The sequence below is a fragment of the Sciurus vulgaris genome (assembly GCF_902686455.1).
Source record: "Sciurus vulgaris genome assembly, chromosome: 6".
Lineage (NCBI taxonomy): Eukaryota > Metazoa > Chordata > Mammalia > Rodentia > Sciuridae > Sciurus > Sciurus vulgaris.
In genome coordinates, this window is record NC_136466.1 from 119,362,173 (window position 1) to 119,380,852 (window position 18,680).

The 18,680-nt window shown below is 34.5% G+C and overlaps 1 protein-coding gene across 3 annotated transcripts in view; it reads right to left on the minus strand.

Moving 5' to 3' along the window:
* RNF180 (ring finger protein 180) overlaps nt 1–18,680 on the minus strand; it is a 270,237-nt gene that overhangs the window by 36,130 nt on the left and 215,427 nt on the right. For all 3 annotated transcript variants that reach the window (XM_079144872.1, XM_079144874.1, XM_079144873.1), the window contains exon 7: nt 3,533–3,658. In XM_079144872.1, coding sequence (XP_079000998.1) covers nt 3,533–3,658 — 126 coding nt within the window. The remainder of the gene's footprint in view (nt 1–3,532; nt 3,659–18,680) is intronic.

Below are 18,680 nucleotides of genomic sequence, written 5' to 3' on the forward strand. Positions count from 1 at the left end.
TTACATTTCTCTTCTTTAATGAGTGAAGTTAACTATCTTGTTGTTTATTAATAGCAAATTTTATTTCCTTTTTCTATGTTTGAAAGGGTTATGATTTTGTCAATTTACATGTCAGGGAGGATAGTTCTTTTGTGATATGAGCTGTAAATATCTCCCTTAGTTGTCTTTTATAAAAGTTTGTTTATGATGCTTCTTTCCATAAAAAATTGATTTTTATGTAACAAAAAGTACCAGTGAAATCATTAATGACTTAGGGATTTTGAATCATGAAAGGTTAGATAGTGCTTGCTAACTCCATCCAGATTTGTAAGGAAAAAAACTGCAATAATTTCTCATTATTTAATGGTTGTGTTATTTAAAACAAATATCTTTGGTACATATGGAATTTATCATGGTATATGAGGTAAGGCAGGGATATTATTTTACTTATCTCTATAACATTTATTGACTACTTCTTTTTCCCAGTGATTTGAGATGATGTCCTCTTTATACATTCATATTTTCAATTACATGACTTTTAAAAAAAAAAAAAAAACCCACTGTGATATTGTTTTATAGCTATCAGACTTGCAAAATCTAAAAGATTGAAAAGATGAAATATGATAGAGAAAGCTACTGTCAAATCAGTATAGTCATTTAGGGAAATAGTTTGGTTTAGGTAATCAGTTTAATGATGTACTTTTTCTATGACCTGGCAAGTTTCTATTGGCATTTATTCCATAGGAACTCTTACATTCCAGGAGATATGAAAATGTTTAAAACAGCATTGTTTACAATAATGAAAAGGTCAGACAATTCATTCACAGGAGAATGGATAAATTTTAGTATATTCATAGAATTGACTGCAGTATAGCAATAAAAAATAAATGAATGTGGCTCTATTTACTGAAATGAATAGATTTGAGAAACCTAATGCCGAGTGACAAAGCATATGTGGAATATGTACATTTGTTACCACTGCAAAATTTCAAAAGAAGCAAAAATAAATAATGCTGATTAAGCATATATGTGTATGTATAAAGAAATGATAAATAAGCTTATAAATAATAAATTTGATGGGAGGCAAGAGGTAAACAAAGAAGTATAGAAGGTGCTTCAATAATACTGGTAATTGAGAGATCTGGTTCCCAATCCAGATGGATTTTGTAGGCCCACCCACAGACAACGACAAAGAATGTAACTGATAGGCCTCACAGCAGAAAGCTGCCCTTCTCATGCCAGACTTGGTGCACAAGCAGCATTTACAGTTTCCACAAGGAGTGGCCAAGCCAGTGAATGCTCTTTCACAGCATCTTCATTCCTAGGTTCTTTTATCTGAGACCTTGGGCAGAGGTCTTTTTCAGTTGCCTCTGCTATGGCCTCTTTGGGGGAATTAGAAGAGGATACCTTGAGGGTACTTTTCTCCACTGTGACTCCATACCCAGTTTTTTCCCCCCACTAGTGGCACTTCCTCCATATTACTCTCCCTCTGACTCCAGGATTCATAAAACTGTTGGAGATTTAGTTTCTGTATAGTGAGTCAATCCCCATGTCTGCTCTGCTCTACCTGACCCTGGATCAGTGTACTATTCCATGGAGAAAATGGAAAAGGGGAATAGGCATTTCCTCTAGGTTTACACTCCTGCTTATGCCATTGTAGTAGGTGATTTAAAGCTTAATTCTATCCTTTTTGACTTGTTGCTTTACTTGGCTACCTGACAGTTCAGCTCTTGCCCAGTTTAGCTGAGCTCGTGATACTAAAATACTTCTTAAATTGAATGATGTAATAAAGTTACTTTGAACTTCGCCATAAAAATGTATTATAAAATCAAGTTCTATAGCACTCTTCTAATCCACAAAGGACAAATAAGACAAAAATCACAAAGGAGCAATTGTTTGAATTGTTGCTTCAGTATTACTTCAGAATAGAAAAAGACAAAGTGTGGGATTATTGTATTTTAAAAAACTGAATATACTGCAGAAGACAGGATACAAAGAAACCTCTTAAAGAACAAAAACCAAATTGCAAATATTCTCCTTTTGGTATGAATTCTTTATGTAAGGCTGATATTTGATTTTCTATTATATTTTGGGCTATGTTTTAAACCTATTTATACCAAATCCTACCTAACATTTTAGTTACTAACCACATTGTAAGGAGTTATGTGCTTAGAGAGTGTCCTTAAACTACTTTATTCATTCAAACCACTGTGCAAAGTTATAGTGGTCCTTAAATTATTTCCTTCAAACATAAGAGATTTAGTGTATCAATTTATTTTTTGCCTCCACCATACAGGCTCTGCATGTATCTGCTTTGGGTCTTTGTCATCACCGTATCATCTTGTTGTTTTCTTATGTAGAAGTTCTCCTGTTTCTGAAGATCATGAGTCCCCTATCTGGACTTTCCTTATCAGGTTCCATAATACCGTAAGTTGTAAATACTAAAACTGCACAATAGTTCATGCTCTTAAAAACCATGGATTTATAAAATATGACTTTATATTTTATATCCATGTGGTAAGGTCATACAGTAACACATTCTTTAAGCTCAAAGAGGCATAAGACACTGCCTTATCCTTATTTTGATAATTTTATATATTTACATAGTACAATTAATTACAAATTACAGTGTGCTTTCTCATTAGTTCATTCACTCATTACAACTAGTATATTAATTAAGTGGGGCAGATAAAATTATTTACACTTTACAGGTCTGAGGACAAGCAACAGAAGTTTCATGACATCCCTGAAATCATATAGCTACTTGGACCTGAACCTAGACACTTGTATTCCCAGACCATTATACAGTTCTGTGACACCCTCTATATCAAGGCTCTGTCACTTTCTACTTGTCCTACAACTATAAGATATTAAAACTAAATAAATTTACCTTATGATAACTGAATTAATAAAAATTTTTAAGAGTGCTAGTGCTTTTGTCAAATACAATTTTTGTCAAATCTGATACTTTTGGGATACCTGTTTATCATCTATATATTAACTACTGATGGGTCAATTTATTTTTATGAATTTTTAACTGGTATACATATTAATGAGATATGATGTTATGTTTTTGATACATGCATATATTTTATAATGTTTAAATCAGGTTAGATATATCTGTCTCCTCAAACATTTATCATTTCTTTATTGTGAAAACATGCAAAATCTTTTCTTCTAGCTTTTTGAATATACAGTATATTATAGTGTGAGTAATAGCATAACTGAACTGCTTACTTTAATCTAACTGTAACTTAGAACCTACTGATCAACCTTTCTCCATTGTCCTCCCCTTGTTATTCTCCCCAAGAAAGTCAATTTAATCCTGGTTTATCTCAAATTTTCTTTCAATGGGTAGACTTCATTTTCTTTATATGTATATTTGTAGATTTTAGTAAGGAGATACTTGGCAAAATCATTACATAAATTAGATTAATACAGAAATGTATGTCAACTAACATTTCTAAGACAGGAAGAAATTAGGTATAAGAACAAATCGACGAAGTTACCAGAATTTTTTTTGAGGGGAGGGGTTAGGTATTAGTTTCCTTACCTCCAAAAAGATGGAAAGCTTTTCTGCAGCTTGGTAGAGGCCATTTTGCAGAGCTGGATTTCTGAAAGCTTTGTTTAATTTTCAAATATTCTTTAGTAAAGAATGTTTTTGTAGCATTGTTCAGTTCTAGAGTAAAGCAAAAGAAAATAGTATCTTAAATATTAATTGGAGTAAAATGGAAAGAACATGATAGATTACTGCTACAGTTATTTTGATAATAAATCAAATCTCTTTAAATCTATGAAGGCAAAAGTAGATTCAGAAAAAAATTCAAAAAGATTTTTAAAATTTTAAACAAATATAACTCACCCGAAGTCACATATAAAGAAACTTGGATATACCTATATACAAGGAACATGTTTACTGAGTAGCTTTGACATGAGGTACTATGCCAGGTATGCAGGATACAATGATAAGTAAACATAATCCCTGCCCTCCTTTTTAGAAAACTACAGACTAAAATATGTAAATAAGCAGGTGGATGATAAAAGGGAAGTCATTTGTAATAGGTGTAGCAATAGAATAGCTAGAATGAAATCAGGGCTTGGGAGTGAGTAAAAACAAAAAAACATTTTAAGAAGAACTTTTTACTTCACAATCTATTCTATTCTATATGTGAAGTACTGAGCATCTTACTGAGTCTAATGTTGCAGATTGGAAAGTTATAAAAATTTAAAAATAAATTCTCAACCTGTCAGAGGTTTTGCTAGTGATTTTAAAAGGGTATTCATCTGAAGTATACACAGATCACTCAGAGACTACACATAATCTACTCTTCAGTGGAGTCTCTGAATAAAAGCCAAAGAAAGAAAGTCAAGATCAGTGTCACACCATTCAATAATGTTCTTAGGTCAGTGCAGAGTTGGTAACTGACCTGAGAGTAAATTAGGCTTTTCATCAGTCAACCCCTCTTACTTTCATCCCATAGTTATCTCCTGACACACCTCCTCAAGCTTGGCACTTCAGCATTACATTTTCTCTATTTTTCCCAATCACTACCTTAGATTAATTCTTAAGAAATTCAAAGAGAAAACTAATTCACAGAGTTTACATTCAACAACAGGAACGATATAAAAAATGAACTACTCTAAGCAAGTGAGGTTATGTTCTAAGATGAAACTTCAAATACCTTGATGAGCCTACACCCATGAATGAATAATTCAGGCATATATAAGGTGGGGAAAAAAGTACTTGGGTATTCTGGGAAGATGGTGGAATAGAGGAGTTCACTTTTCTGGCTGCTCAGTGGTATGAAACCAAGAAAGCATATAGGCAGCTTCTCAGCAAGGTGTGTGAAAAAAAATAAATAAATAAAAAGGGGGCTTTACTGGGAAGTATTACTTCCCAGTCAAAGCAGACTGGGGACTCAGGAGGCTGAATATAATAAAATAGGGAACAAATCCCCAAGTGGCACCAGATGGGGTGGTCCCCTTGAGAGCAAAGTGGAAGGAATTAAAGGAACCCACGTTTTTAGGAGGCCTATGGCATGTTTGGGTATGGAGAGATCTGAGATCAAAGACACTGCCTGTGGGACTAACCTAAAAGGAATGCTACACACTATCCTTGTGTGGGAAAGCTGCCCACAGACAGGGAAAGGAATCATTTTGCAGCCACGTCATGGGGCTGGGTGACTGTGTGGGCTGTGTCTTGGCAAACCTGGGCCTGGTGAACTCATATCACATGACACAGAGAGTGTCCAGGAGAGGGTCGGATGCAGACAGGGGTTTAAATGACTCCCCTCTGCATTCAATTCAGCAACTAACAGGACTGACTGGGAGGGATGCATTGGTCCTGGAATTTGAAAGGGAGGAGGTGGGAGTGATTGAGGTTGAAGATTGTACTTGAAAGACAGAAACTCAGAGTGTGCAGGTGATAAAAGGGACAAAGGATTGGCTCCTTTGCTGGACAAGTAGAACCCAGGGTCACCCAACACAAACAGGAGACTGCTGGACCCTGGAAGCACACTGAATTAAATTCTTCAGACCAATCATCAATTAACGAAAAACCTGCAGCCTACCTAGACCTAAATCCCACCTCTAGGAACTCTGTCTCTAGGATTTGCTCTCACATTCCATTGACCTCACCCTGGGGGTGGAGCAGACATCATATTCCAGCTCACCCCACATAACACTGCTGAGAAGGGAAGCCAATAATTTTTTGAACTCTTAATAGAAACAATTATTTAACTTTCATCATGAACTTTCTTCTTTTGTTTGTGAGCAGAATGGTTTGTAGACACGTGCGCACATACACACATATATGTTTGTCTCCCTTTTTTTTCATTCTAGCATTCTTTAAAAGCAGTTATCATCCATGATTCAAGTCTTTTGAGGGCTAGGATGTTTGATTAATATATTTTGGGTTTGTTTTGTATTATTTTATATATATATATTTTTTTTAAAATTTTTCTCTCACTTATCTGTTTCCTTGATTCTCTTTCTCTATTAACAGTCAATCTGTATTGATTTCTCATTCACTCTTCCTTTAATATTTTACTTCTATATACTCTCCTCCTCTCAAATAACCATCACCATCTAACATTACTTCTGTTTTAACCCTGTTCACCACTTCAAGTTATAAACCCTTTTGTAAACTGTTTTTATAGCGAGCAATAACTGATCACATGATTTCTGTTCATTGTGACAATTAAAATTGTAGATGTCATAGAAGGAACTACTTGTGTAAATGCTGTATATTATTTATACTTGTTGTTGTTATTATTTGTCTCTCCCAAATAGAAAATTTTAGGGACACTATAAACTACTGCCTCAGATCTATACCTATACTGGTAGATGGGTAGACACACAAATAACATGAGAAAGCAAGGGAACAAACCACCCTGAAATCAAAATACTTCAATAACAGAATCCACTGACACCCCAGTGGAACAAATGTCAGAGAAAGAGTTTAGGAAGTTCATCATTAAACTGATCTGTGAGGTAAAGGATGAAGTAAGGAAAAAAAAAGTAAGTATTTTTTTCAGAGAGAAAATACAGGAAGTGAAAAATCACTTCAATAAAGAGATACAGATTCTGAAAAAATAGTCAAGTGGAAATCCTAGAAAAGAAGAAATCAAAAATCCAAATTAAAAATTCAATGGAAAGCATCACCAGAAGATAAGGTCACATGAAACGGTTTCAGGCAATAAATAAAAATATATATAATCTTGAAGTAAAGTTGACCATGGAGAAAGATATTAAAAGACCATAAGCAGAACTTCCAAAAACTATGGGATAACATGAAAAGAAAAAATGTAAGATTTATTGAGATAAATGAAGGCTTGTAGATACAAACCAAAGCAATGCACAATTTTTCAATGAAATAACATCAGAAATTTTCCCAAATCTTAAAAATGAAATAGAAAAATCAAATACAAGAGGTTTACAGGACCCCAAATATATAAAATTACAACAGACCCACAACAAGTCACATTACTATGAAAATGCCTAACATACTGAATAAGGATGGAATTTTAAAGCCTGCTAGACAAAAAGACAGGTCACTTTAGGAGAAACCAATCTTGATCGTGTTGATTTCTCAACCCAGACCCTCAAAGCTAAGTGGTCTTGGAATAATATATACAAAGCTCTAAAAGAAAATCAATGCCAGCCAAGAATACAATACCCAGAAAAATTAAGCTCTAGAATTGATGATGAAATAAAAACCTTCCATGATAAACAATAATTAAAAGAATTCACAACTAGAAAGTTTAGACTACAAAACATAAAATGAATAAAATATTTCATGAAGAAATGAAAAATAAAAATGAAACCATCAAAGGGAAGTACTGCACTGGAACAATGCTCAATCAAAGGAGAAACTAATTCCAATTAAAAACCAGAAATAAATTAAAATCATAGGGAATAAAAAAATCATATCTCAATAATAGCACTGAATGTAAATGGGCTAAACTCTTCAATCAAAAGACAAAAAATGGCAGATTGGATTAAAAAACGAGAACCAACAATATGCTATCTCCAACCTCATAGGCAAAAACATCCACAGACTGAAAGTAACAAGATGGGGAAAAGAACATATCATTTACATGGCTCTTGTAAACAAGCAGAGGTTTCTATCCTCATATGAGATAACATGGACTTCAGGCCAAAGTTAATCAGAAGGGACCAAGAAGTTCATTTCACTCTGCTTAAGGGAATTATACATCAATAAGATACAACAATTGTAAATGTTTATGCCCCAAACAATGGAGCTTCTACATACATCAAACAAACCCTTCTCAATTTCAAGAATCAAATAGACCACAACACAATAATACTGGATGACAGTTACACATCTCTCTCATTACTAGATAGATCCACCAAATAAAAACTAAATAAAGAAGCTACTGAAGTAAAAACTACAATTAATATTTTAGAATTAACAGATACATAAAGAATATTTCATCCATCAATGTCTAAATACACTTTCTTTTTAGCAACACAAGAATCCTTCTCTAAAACAGACCATATCTTAGGCTTAAAAGTAACTCTTAGCAAACACACAAAAAAAATAGAGACAATACCTTTCCTTCTATCAGATCATAATGGAATGAAATTAGAAATGAACAATAAAATAAAAACCCGAAGTTACACTAACACTTGGAGACTAAATAATATGATACAGAATGACAAATAGCAGAAATCAGGGGTGAAATAAAAAATACTTAGAGGTAAATGAGAATAGCAATACACCTAAATCTCTGGGACACTATGAAGGCAATTCTAAGAGGAAAGTTAATTGCAATGAGCTCATTAATTAAAAGAATAGAAAGTTACCAAATAAATGGCTAACATTACATCTCAAGCATAAAGCAAGAACAGCAAATCAACCCCCAAAGCAGTAGATGACAGGAAATCATTAAAACCAGAGCCAAAATCAATGAAATAGAAATAAACAAAACAAAACAAAAAAAAACTAATAAAATAAAAAGTTGATTCTTTGAATAAATAATAAAATTGATAAACTGTTAGCCAAACTAATGAAGAGAAAGAGTAAAAAACTCAAATTATTGAAATTTGTAATGAAAAAGAAATAGCACCAAGGATACTACTGAAATACAGACAATAATCAGAAACTATTTTGAAAATTTATACTCCAATGAAATAGAAAATCTTGAAGACATCAAATTTCTAGACATATGACCTACCCAAATTGAATCAGGAGGACACAGAAAATATGAACAGATCAGTTTCAAGCAATGAAACTGAAGATTCCATCAAAAGCCTACCAACAAAGAAAAGCCTAAGACCAGATGGATTTTCAGGTGAGTTCCCCTAGACCATCAAAGAAAAATTAATACTGTCCTCCTCAAATTATTCCATGAAATAGAAAAGGAGGGAACCCTTTCAAACTCATTCTATGAAGTAGTATCACCCTGATATCAAAACTAGACAAAGACACATCAAGGAAACAAAATATCAGACTAATATCCTTGATGAACATAGATGCAAAAATTCTTAAAATCCTGGCAAATTGCATACAAAAACATATTTAAAAGAGAGTGCAAAGTGATCTAGTGGATTTCATCCCAGGGATGCAAGGTTGGTTCAATATACTGAAATCAATAAATGTAATTCACCACATAGTGTTAAAGACAAGAATCACATGATTATCTCAACAGATGGAGAAAAAACATTTGACAAAATACAGCATCCATTCATGTTCAAAACACTAGAAAATCTAGGAATAGCAGGAACCCTCAACATTATATAAACTATATATGATGAACTCAAAGCCAACATTATTCTAAATCAGAAAAATGGAAAGGATTCCCTCTAAAAACTGGAATGAGACAGGGATACCCTCTTTCACCACTACTATCCAACAGTCCTGGAAACTGTAGCCAGAGAAATTAGAAGAAAGCAACTAAACAGATACAAATAGGAAAAGAGCTCAAACTAACCCAATTTGATGACAACATGATCCTATATTGAAAAGACCCAAAAAACCCCAACAGAAATCTTCTAGAACTCATAAATTCAATTCAGCAATGTAGCAGGATACAAAATTGAACACCCTGAAATCAACTGTGTTCCTATACAACAATGATGAATCAGCAGAAAGAGAAATTAGGAAAACTATCTCATTCACAATAGTCTCAAAAAACAAATCAAACAAACAAACAAAAATCCTTGTGAATTAATCTAATGAAAGAGGTGAAAGACTACAATGAAAACTATAGAACACTAAAGAAGGAAGACCTTAGAAGATGGAAAGATCACCCATGTTGTTCAAACTATCTGTTTCCTGATGATGTGATCCTATATTTAGAAGACCCAAAAAAACTCCACTGGAAATCTTCCCAGAACTTACAAATAAATTCAGCAAACTAGCAGGACACAAAATTAATACCCAGAAATAAATTGAATTCCTGTACTCCAATGACTAATCAACGGAAAGAGAAATTAAAAGAAACATTCCATTCACAATAGCTTCAAAAAATAAAATTCTTGGGAATCAATGTAACCAAAGAAGTGAAGGACCTCTACAATTATAACTACAGAACACTGAAGAAAGAAATAGAGGAAAACCTTAGAAGATGGAAAGACCTCCCATGTTCTTGGATAGGCAGAATTAATACTATCAAAATAGCCATACTACTAAAAGTGCTATACAGATTTAATGTAATTCCTATTAAAATTCCAATGATGTTCTTCTTAGAAATAGAAAAAAGCAATCATGAAATTCATTTGGAAAAACAAGAGGCCCAGAATAGCCAAAGCATCCTTTGCAAGAAAAGTGAAGCAGAAGGCATCACAATACCAGACCTTAATTTATACTACAGAGTTTAGTAACAGAATTGGCATGGTATTGGCACCAAAATAGTCAAGAAGACCTGTGGAACAGAATAGAAGACACAGGGACAAACCCACATGAATAGTTACCTCGTACTTGATAATGGCACCATAAACATATATTGGAGAAGAGACAGCCTCTTCAACAAATGGTGCTGGGAAAATGGGAAATCCATCTCTTATGGAATGAAATTTAACCCCTATTTCATACCCTGCACAAAATTCAAAGTGGATCAAGGACCTAGGCATTAGAACAGAAACCCTGTGCCTACTAGAAAAAAATGTAGGCCCATCACTCAAACACACTCAGTAACTGACTTCATTAACAAGATTCATGAAGCACAAAAGTTAAAATCAATAGTCAATAAATGGAATGGCATGAAACTAAAGCACTTCTTTGAACATGAACAGAGAACCTACAGAATGGGAGAAAATCTTGGCCACCTGCACTTCACATGGAGCATTAATCTCCAGGATTTATAGTGAACTCAAAAAACTTAACACCAAAAAAACAAATAATCCAAACAAATGGGCAAAGGAACTGAACAGGTACTTCACAGAAGAAATACAAATGTTCAATATATGAAAAAATGTTCAATACCTGTAGAAATTAGAGAAATGCAAATTAAAATGACACAGATTTCATCTCACTCTGGTCAGAATGGCAACAGTCAATAATACAAGTAACAATAAATGTTGGTGAGGATGTGGTGAAAGGGGTACACTCATATATTGCTGGTTGGACTACAAATTGATCAAATAACTCTGGAAAGCAGTATGAAGGTGCCTCAAAAAACTAGGAATGGTACATTATTTGCCCACTGACAACACTCCTTGGTATATATCCAAAGGAGTAAAAATCAGCATACTACAGTGATGCGACCACATCAATATTTATAGTAGTTTAACTCACAGTAGATCAGTATGGAACCAACCAAGGGGCCGTTCAAGAAATGAATGGAAAAAAAAAATGTGTGTGTGTGTATATATATATATATATATATATATTATATATATATATGTATAAAGTGGGTTATTAGCCAAAAAAAAGAATGACTTTATGACTTGTGCTGGTAAATGGATGGGTCTGGAACTATAATGCTAAGAGAAATACACTGGAGGTCGCTGCTTCAGATGCCCTGAGGTATATTCTCTGGGTGCTGCTGCTGCTCACACTACCCTGGATGCCCAGAGATCTTTTCCCCGGTGTTGCTGTCACAGAAACCGCTGCTATCACCCAGAGGTTTTCACTTGGGGCACAGCTGCCTCTGACGCCACTTCTGCAGGTGCCCAGAGGTCTTTTCTCCGGACACTGCTGCTGCTGTTGATACTGTTGCAGTCCCTGTCACCCGCAGGTCTGCTGCCCTTGATGCTGTCTTGGATGCCCAGCTGCCATCTACACAGCTGCTGCCGCCACCACTGCTACCTCAGTCACCCCACTGCCACTGATGACTATAGCTGCTGCTGACCCCCTGCCTTCTGCCACCAACCCCTGCTACTACTGCTTCTACCACTTCCCAGAGGTTCGCTGCCAGGGAGACTCCTGGTTTGTTTGCATGCAGCCACATCCATTTTGAGACAGTCCAGGGTCTGGTGTTTGTTTGGGTTGCCAGTGGATTTGCTGCCACTGCCATCTTGGGGCACAGCCACCTCTTTGGACACCGGCCAGGACATTGGAGGTTTAGTGTCAGGGTGCCAATGGGTTTAGCTACAACTAGGGTCTTCATCCTGGGAGTGTGGGTTGGCGCCATCTATTTACTGTATCTCAGCATTACTCATCCCTGGTGGTCTCTCTCCAAATTCCAGTGCCCTGAGATCTTGGGAATGCAATGTGGAGGAACCAAGGACATGTGAGGCCAAGATTGGTGAGATAGTGCCTGGTTCTACCAGGGCCTATCTGGGTCATGCAGTCTTGTGGGAAGTCAGAGAGAGAGAGGGCTGAGAAGCTTGTGGATGCTGGCAGACAGTTGTTCAATTTTCCACCAAGATTTTTACTTTATTTTGATTTTTTTTCTCTTCTCTGGGATCTCTCTCCACCATATTTGGAGCAAGGTGTTTTTTGTGCATCAGTTTATTGAAGACAGTGGTATATGTATGGTGTTTTGCAGTTCTGCTATATATCCTTATATTTTTAATTTTTTTCCTCTTTATATGTATTCTTCCTCTTGCTTGTCTGCCTTCCTAGATTTCCTTTCTACCTTTTCTCCACCAAACAGCCAAACTCTGTTGGTTCCTCTTTCACTCATCCTGTGGATTTTGGCTTCTGGTCTCTCTCTTTTTCCCTCATGAACAATATGTCCTGCACTATTTTTGTTCTTTTTTTTTTTTTTTTTTTTTTTGGTCCACTATTTGAGGTTGTTAATTTGTTAGGCAAATTTTCTGTTTTTATTTTGGACAGTGATTGAACTAATCATTGCTGTTTATAGCAAGAGGGCAGTGGTCACCTTTGTGGAAGCTGTTATATTTAAGAATGTATATTGTTTGCACTGGGTGCTATTGATATTGGTCTCCCTCTTAAAGGCAGGATCCTGGAAATCTTCAGTGACAATATAGGTCTACAGGGTAGAATCTGTATTGCCACAGATCCATACAACTAGATGGGAAACCACACAAGCAACATGAAAAAAAAAAAAAACAACAACAACAACAACAAGGGAACAAAATGCCACAAACAAACCAAAATTCCCCAATAAGAGAAGCAACTGACAACACAATAGAAGAAATGTCCAAGAAGGAGTTTAGAATGTACATTGTTAAACTGATTTGTAAAGTAAAGAATGGTATAAAGAGTGAAATCAAAGAGAAAATACAAGAATTGCAAGATTACATCAATAAAGAGTTAGAAATTGTGATTAAAAACAAAAACCAAGCAGAAATCCCTGAAATGTAGGAATCAGTAAGTCAAATTATAAATTCATCACCAAGAGACTAGACCAATTGGAAGACAGAACCTCAGAGAGGGAAGACAAAATATTTAATATTGAAAACAAAGTTGACTATGCAGAGAAGATGGTAAGAATTCATGAACAGAACTTCCAAGAAAAGACAAAATTTAAAAGTTATCAGAATAGAAGAAGGAGCAGAGATACACCCAAAGGAATGCACATTCTTTTCAATGACATAGTATCAGAAACTTCCCAAACCTAAAGAATGAAATGGAAAATCAAATACAGGAGACTTACAGGACCCCAAATGTACAAAACTAGAGCAGACCCACACCAAGACACATTATAATGAAAATGACTAAAATACAGAATAAGGATAAAATTAGAAAGGTCGTGGGGGGGGGGAGCAAAATAGGTACAGTGGAAAACCAATTAAGGTTTCAACTGATCTCTCAATCCAGACCCGTAAGGAGGTCATGAAACAACATATTTCAAACTCTATAAGAAAATGGATGCCAACCAAGAATTTTATATCCAGCAAATTTAACTTTCAGATTTGAAGATGAAATAAAAATCTTCCATGATAAACAAAAGAATTCACATTTAGAAAGCCTGCATGACAGAACATTATCAACAGAATATTCCATGAGGATGAAGTGAAAACCAGCAAAGGGAGGATCTACAATAAAGGAATAGTCAAAATAGAAACTAAATCAAAGTAAAAGCCAGAAATAAACTAAAAAGACCAGGAATACAAGCCATAGCTCAGTAATACCGTTGATTATTAATGGCCTAAGCTCATCAATCAAAAGAAACAGACTTCCAGATTAGATTAAAAAACAAGACTCAACAATAAGCTGTCTCCAAGAGACTCACCTCATAGGCAAAGACATCGAAAGACTAAAGGTGAAAGGATGGAAAAAAACATATCAGTCATATGGATTCCATAAACAAGCAGGGTTTTCCTTCCTCTATCAGATAAAGCCAAACTGAGTCAGAAGGGACAAATAAGGTCATTTCATTCTGCAGAAGGAAATTATAAAGTGGCAAGACATAACCATTGTAAATATTTATGCCCCACACAATGGAGCATCTATGTACATCAAACAAACCTTTCTCAATTTCAAGAATCAAATAGACCACAACATAATAGCACTGGGTGACTTCAACACATCTCTCTTACTACTTGACAGATCTCGTAAACAAAAACTAAATAAAGAAACAATAGAACTAAATAATAGAATCAATAATTTAGACTTAACAGACATATATAGAATATTTCAACCATCAACAAGCAAATACACTTTTTTCTCCACAGTAAATAAATCCTTCTCTAAAATAGACCATACCTTATGCCACTAAGAAACTCTTAGTAAATGCAAAAAAAAAAAAGGAGATGAAATCCTGTTTTCTATTGGATCATAATGAACTGAAATTAGAAATCAATGATGTAATAAAAATATGTTACTCTAACACATGGAGACTAAATAATGCACTATTGAATGATGAATGGACAGCATAAGAAATGAAGGATGAAATGAAAAAATACTTAGAGGTAAATGAGAATACTGATACAACATACCAAAATCTCTGGGACACTATGAAGGTAGTACTAAGAGAAAAGTTCATTGCATTGATCTCATTTATTAAAAGAATAAAAAGCCAACAAATAAATGACCTACTATTATAACTGAAAGCTATAGAAAAAGAAAAATCAACACCAAAAACAGAAGACAGGAAATAATTAAAATCAGAGCTGAAATCAATGAAATGAAAACAAAAGAAACAATTGAAAAAATTTACAATTTAACAAAAAGTTAGTTCTTTGGAAAAAAAAAATCAAAACTGATAAACCCCTAACCACACTGAAGAAGAGAAAAAGAAAATTCAAATTATTAAACTACATGATGAAAAAGGAAATATCACAACAGACACAAGTGAAAGACATAATAAGAAACTATTGTGAAAATTTATACTCCAATAAAACAGAAAATATTGAAGACATTGGCAAATTTCTAGAGACATATGACCTACATAAACTGAATCAGGAGGTCATACATGATTTAAACAGAACAATTTCAAGTAATGAAGTAGAAAATGACATTAAAGTCTTAACAATTAAGAAAAGCTCAGGACCAGATGGATTCTCAGCCAAGTTCTATAAGAACTTCAAAGAAGAATCAACACCAATATTCCTCAAATTATTCCATGAAGTAGCAAAGGAGGGAACCCTCCCAAACTCATTCTATGAGGCTAGTATCACCCTGATACCAAAACCAGACAAAGACACGTCAAGGAAAGAAAACTTTAGACCAATATCCTTGATGAACATAGAAGAAAATATTTGCAATAAAATTCTGGCAAATCACATACAAAAACATATTAAAAAGTGCACCATGATCAAGTGGGGTTCATCCCAGGGATGCAGGGTTGGTTCAACATACGGAAATCAATAAACATTTTATATCAATAGAGTTAAAAACAAGAATCATATGATCATCTCAATAGATGCAAAAAAAGGCATTTGACAGAGTACAGCACCCCTTCATGTTCAAGATACTAGAAAAACTAGGAATAGTAGGAACATAACTCAACATTGCAAAAGTCATATATGCTAAATCCAAGACCAATATAATTCTAAATGGGGAAAAACTGAAAGCATTCCCTCTAAAAACTGGAACAAGGATGCCCTCTTTCACCAGGGAATACTGTCCTTGAAACTCTAGCCAGAGCAATTAGACAGACCAAAGAAATTAAAGGGATACAAATAGGTAAATGATCACTATTTGCCGATAATATGATTCTATATTTCGAAGATCAAAAAAATTCCACCAAAAAACTTCTAGAAGTAATAAGTGAATTCAGTAAAGTAGCGGGACATAAAATCAATACCCATAAATCAAATGCATTCCTACACACCGGTGATGCATCCACTGAAAGAGAAATAAAGAATACTATCCCATTCACAATTGTCTCAAAAAATTTTTTTGGGAATCAATCTAACAAAAGAGGTGAAAAACCTCTACAATGAAAACTACAGAACACTAAACAAAGAAATTGAATTCGAAGACCTTAGAAGACTGAAAGACCTCCCATGCTCTTGGATAGGCAGTATTAATATTGTCAAAATGGCCATACTACCAAAAGTGTTATACAAATTTAATGCAATTCCTATTAAAATCCCAATGACATTTGTCACAGAACTAGAAAAAGCAATCAGAAATTCATTTGGAAAAATAAGTGACCCAGAATAGCCAAAGTAAATCTTAGGAAGAAAAGTGAAGCAGGATGCATCACAATACCAAACCTCAAACTATACTGCAGAGCTATAGTAATAAAAACAGCATGATATTGACACCAAAACAGACATGTAGACCAATGGTACAGAATACAAAACACAGAGACAAACCCACATAAATACAGACATACTAGACCAAGGTGCCAAGAACATTCAGTGGAGAAAATATAGCTTATTCAACAAATGGTGCTGGGAAAAATGGAAAGTCACATGTAACAAAATGAAATTAAACCTTTATCTTTACCCTTGCATGAAACTCAACTCACTGTGGATCAAGGACTTGGGCACTAGAACAGAGACCCTGTGACTACTAGAAGAAAAAGTAGGCCCAAATCTTCATTATGCCAGCCTAGGACCTGACTTCCTTAACAAGGCCCCTAAAGTGTAAGAAGTTAAATCAAGAATCAATAAATGAGTTGGACTCAAATTGAAAAGCTTCTTTTCAGCAAAAGAAACAATCAATAATGTGAAGAGAGAGCCTATAGATTGGGAGAATATATTTACCATATGCACCTCAGATAAAGCATTAATTTTTAGAATAAGTAAAGAACTCAAAAAACTTAACACCCAAAAAACAAATAACCAAATCAATAAATGGGCTAAGGAACTGAACAGATACTTTACATCAGAAGATATAAAATCAATTAACAAATATTTTTCAATATATGAAAAAATATTCAACATCTCTAGCAATTAGAGAAATGCAAATCAGAACTACTCTAAGATTTCACCTCACTCCAATCAGAATGACAATTATCAAGAGCACAAGCAACCATAAATGTTGGTGAGGATGTGGGGAAAAAGGTACACTCATACATAGTTGGCAGGAATGCAAATTGGTGCAACCATTATGGAAAGCAGTATGGAGAGTCCTCAGAAAACTTGGAATGGAACCACCATTTGACCCAGCTATCCCACTCCTCGATTTATATCCAAAGGACTTAAAATCAGTATATTACAGTGACAGAGCCACATCAATATTTTTAGCAGCTCAAATCACAATAGCTAATCTATGTAACCAACCTAGATGTCCTTCAACAGCTGAATGGATAAAGAAATATATGAAATATATATATAAATAAATAAATGGAATATTACTCAGCTTTCAAGAAGAATAAAATTCTGGCAATTGCTGGTAAATGGATAGAGTTGGAGAATATCATGCTAAGTGAAATAAGACAAACAAAAAAACAAAGGCTGAATGTTTTCTCTTGATATGCTGATGCTAGTTCCCAATAAGAGAGAGGGAGATACAGAATAGTTACTTTAGATTAGGTAGAGGAAAGTGAAGGGAGGGAAAGAGGAATGGGGTAAGAGATGATAGAATAAAACAGACATTATTACCTCATGTACATATATGACTGCATGACTGATGTGATCCTACAATATGTATGAGAAAAATGAGATCATACTCCATTTATATATGATCTATCAACATGTATAAATGCATTTTACTGTCATGTACAACTAATTAGAACAAATTTAAAAATTTTTTAAAAGTAATACACTGATTCCCTAAAACTAAAGGTCAAATGTTCTCTCTGATATGTGGATGGTAACAAAAAACAAGGTGGGGAGTGAGGGAAAGAACAGAAGTTCAGTAGATTAGAAAAAGGTGAATGAAAGGAAGGGAGGGGGAATAGGAGAGTGTAATGAATAAGACAGAACTTTCCTATGTTCATATATGTATATTCCATCAGCGAAACTCCACATCCTGTGCCACCACAAAACTGGGATCCTAATTAGAATAAGTTATAATTCATGTATGTATAGTATGTTAAAATATACTCTTCTGTCATGTATATTTAAAGAGAACAAACAAAAAATACATTTGCAAATGTACTTTAATAGTCTCTACACTTACTATGTATGATTGGATTGTAAGGTTACTACATTTTTTTAAATCTTGCATATTTGTAGAAGTTAAATCATTTCAGGTTGAATGGTTTCATGCAGCAACACACAGATCTTTTATTCAAGTCTACTCTGCTCACTGCCCACAAAGAGTCCCTGTATTCAAAAGGATCCTGGTACTATCACCTGGCTAAAAGTAGTCACAAGTGCCTTTTACACTGATGAAGAGAATGAAGGGAATTACCAAATGATTCATTTACAACAATGATCTTACAGCACTCACCCTTAAGCATTGATGACTATAAGTTGGGGAATCT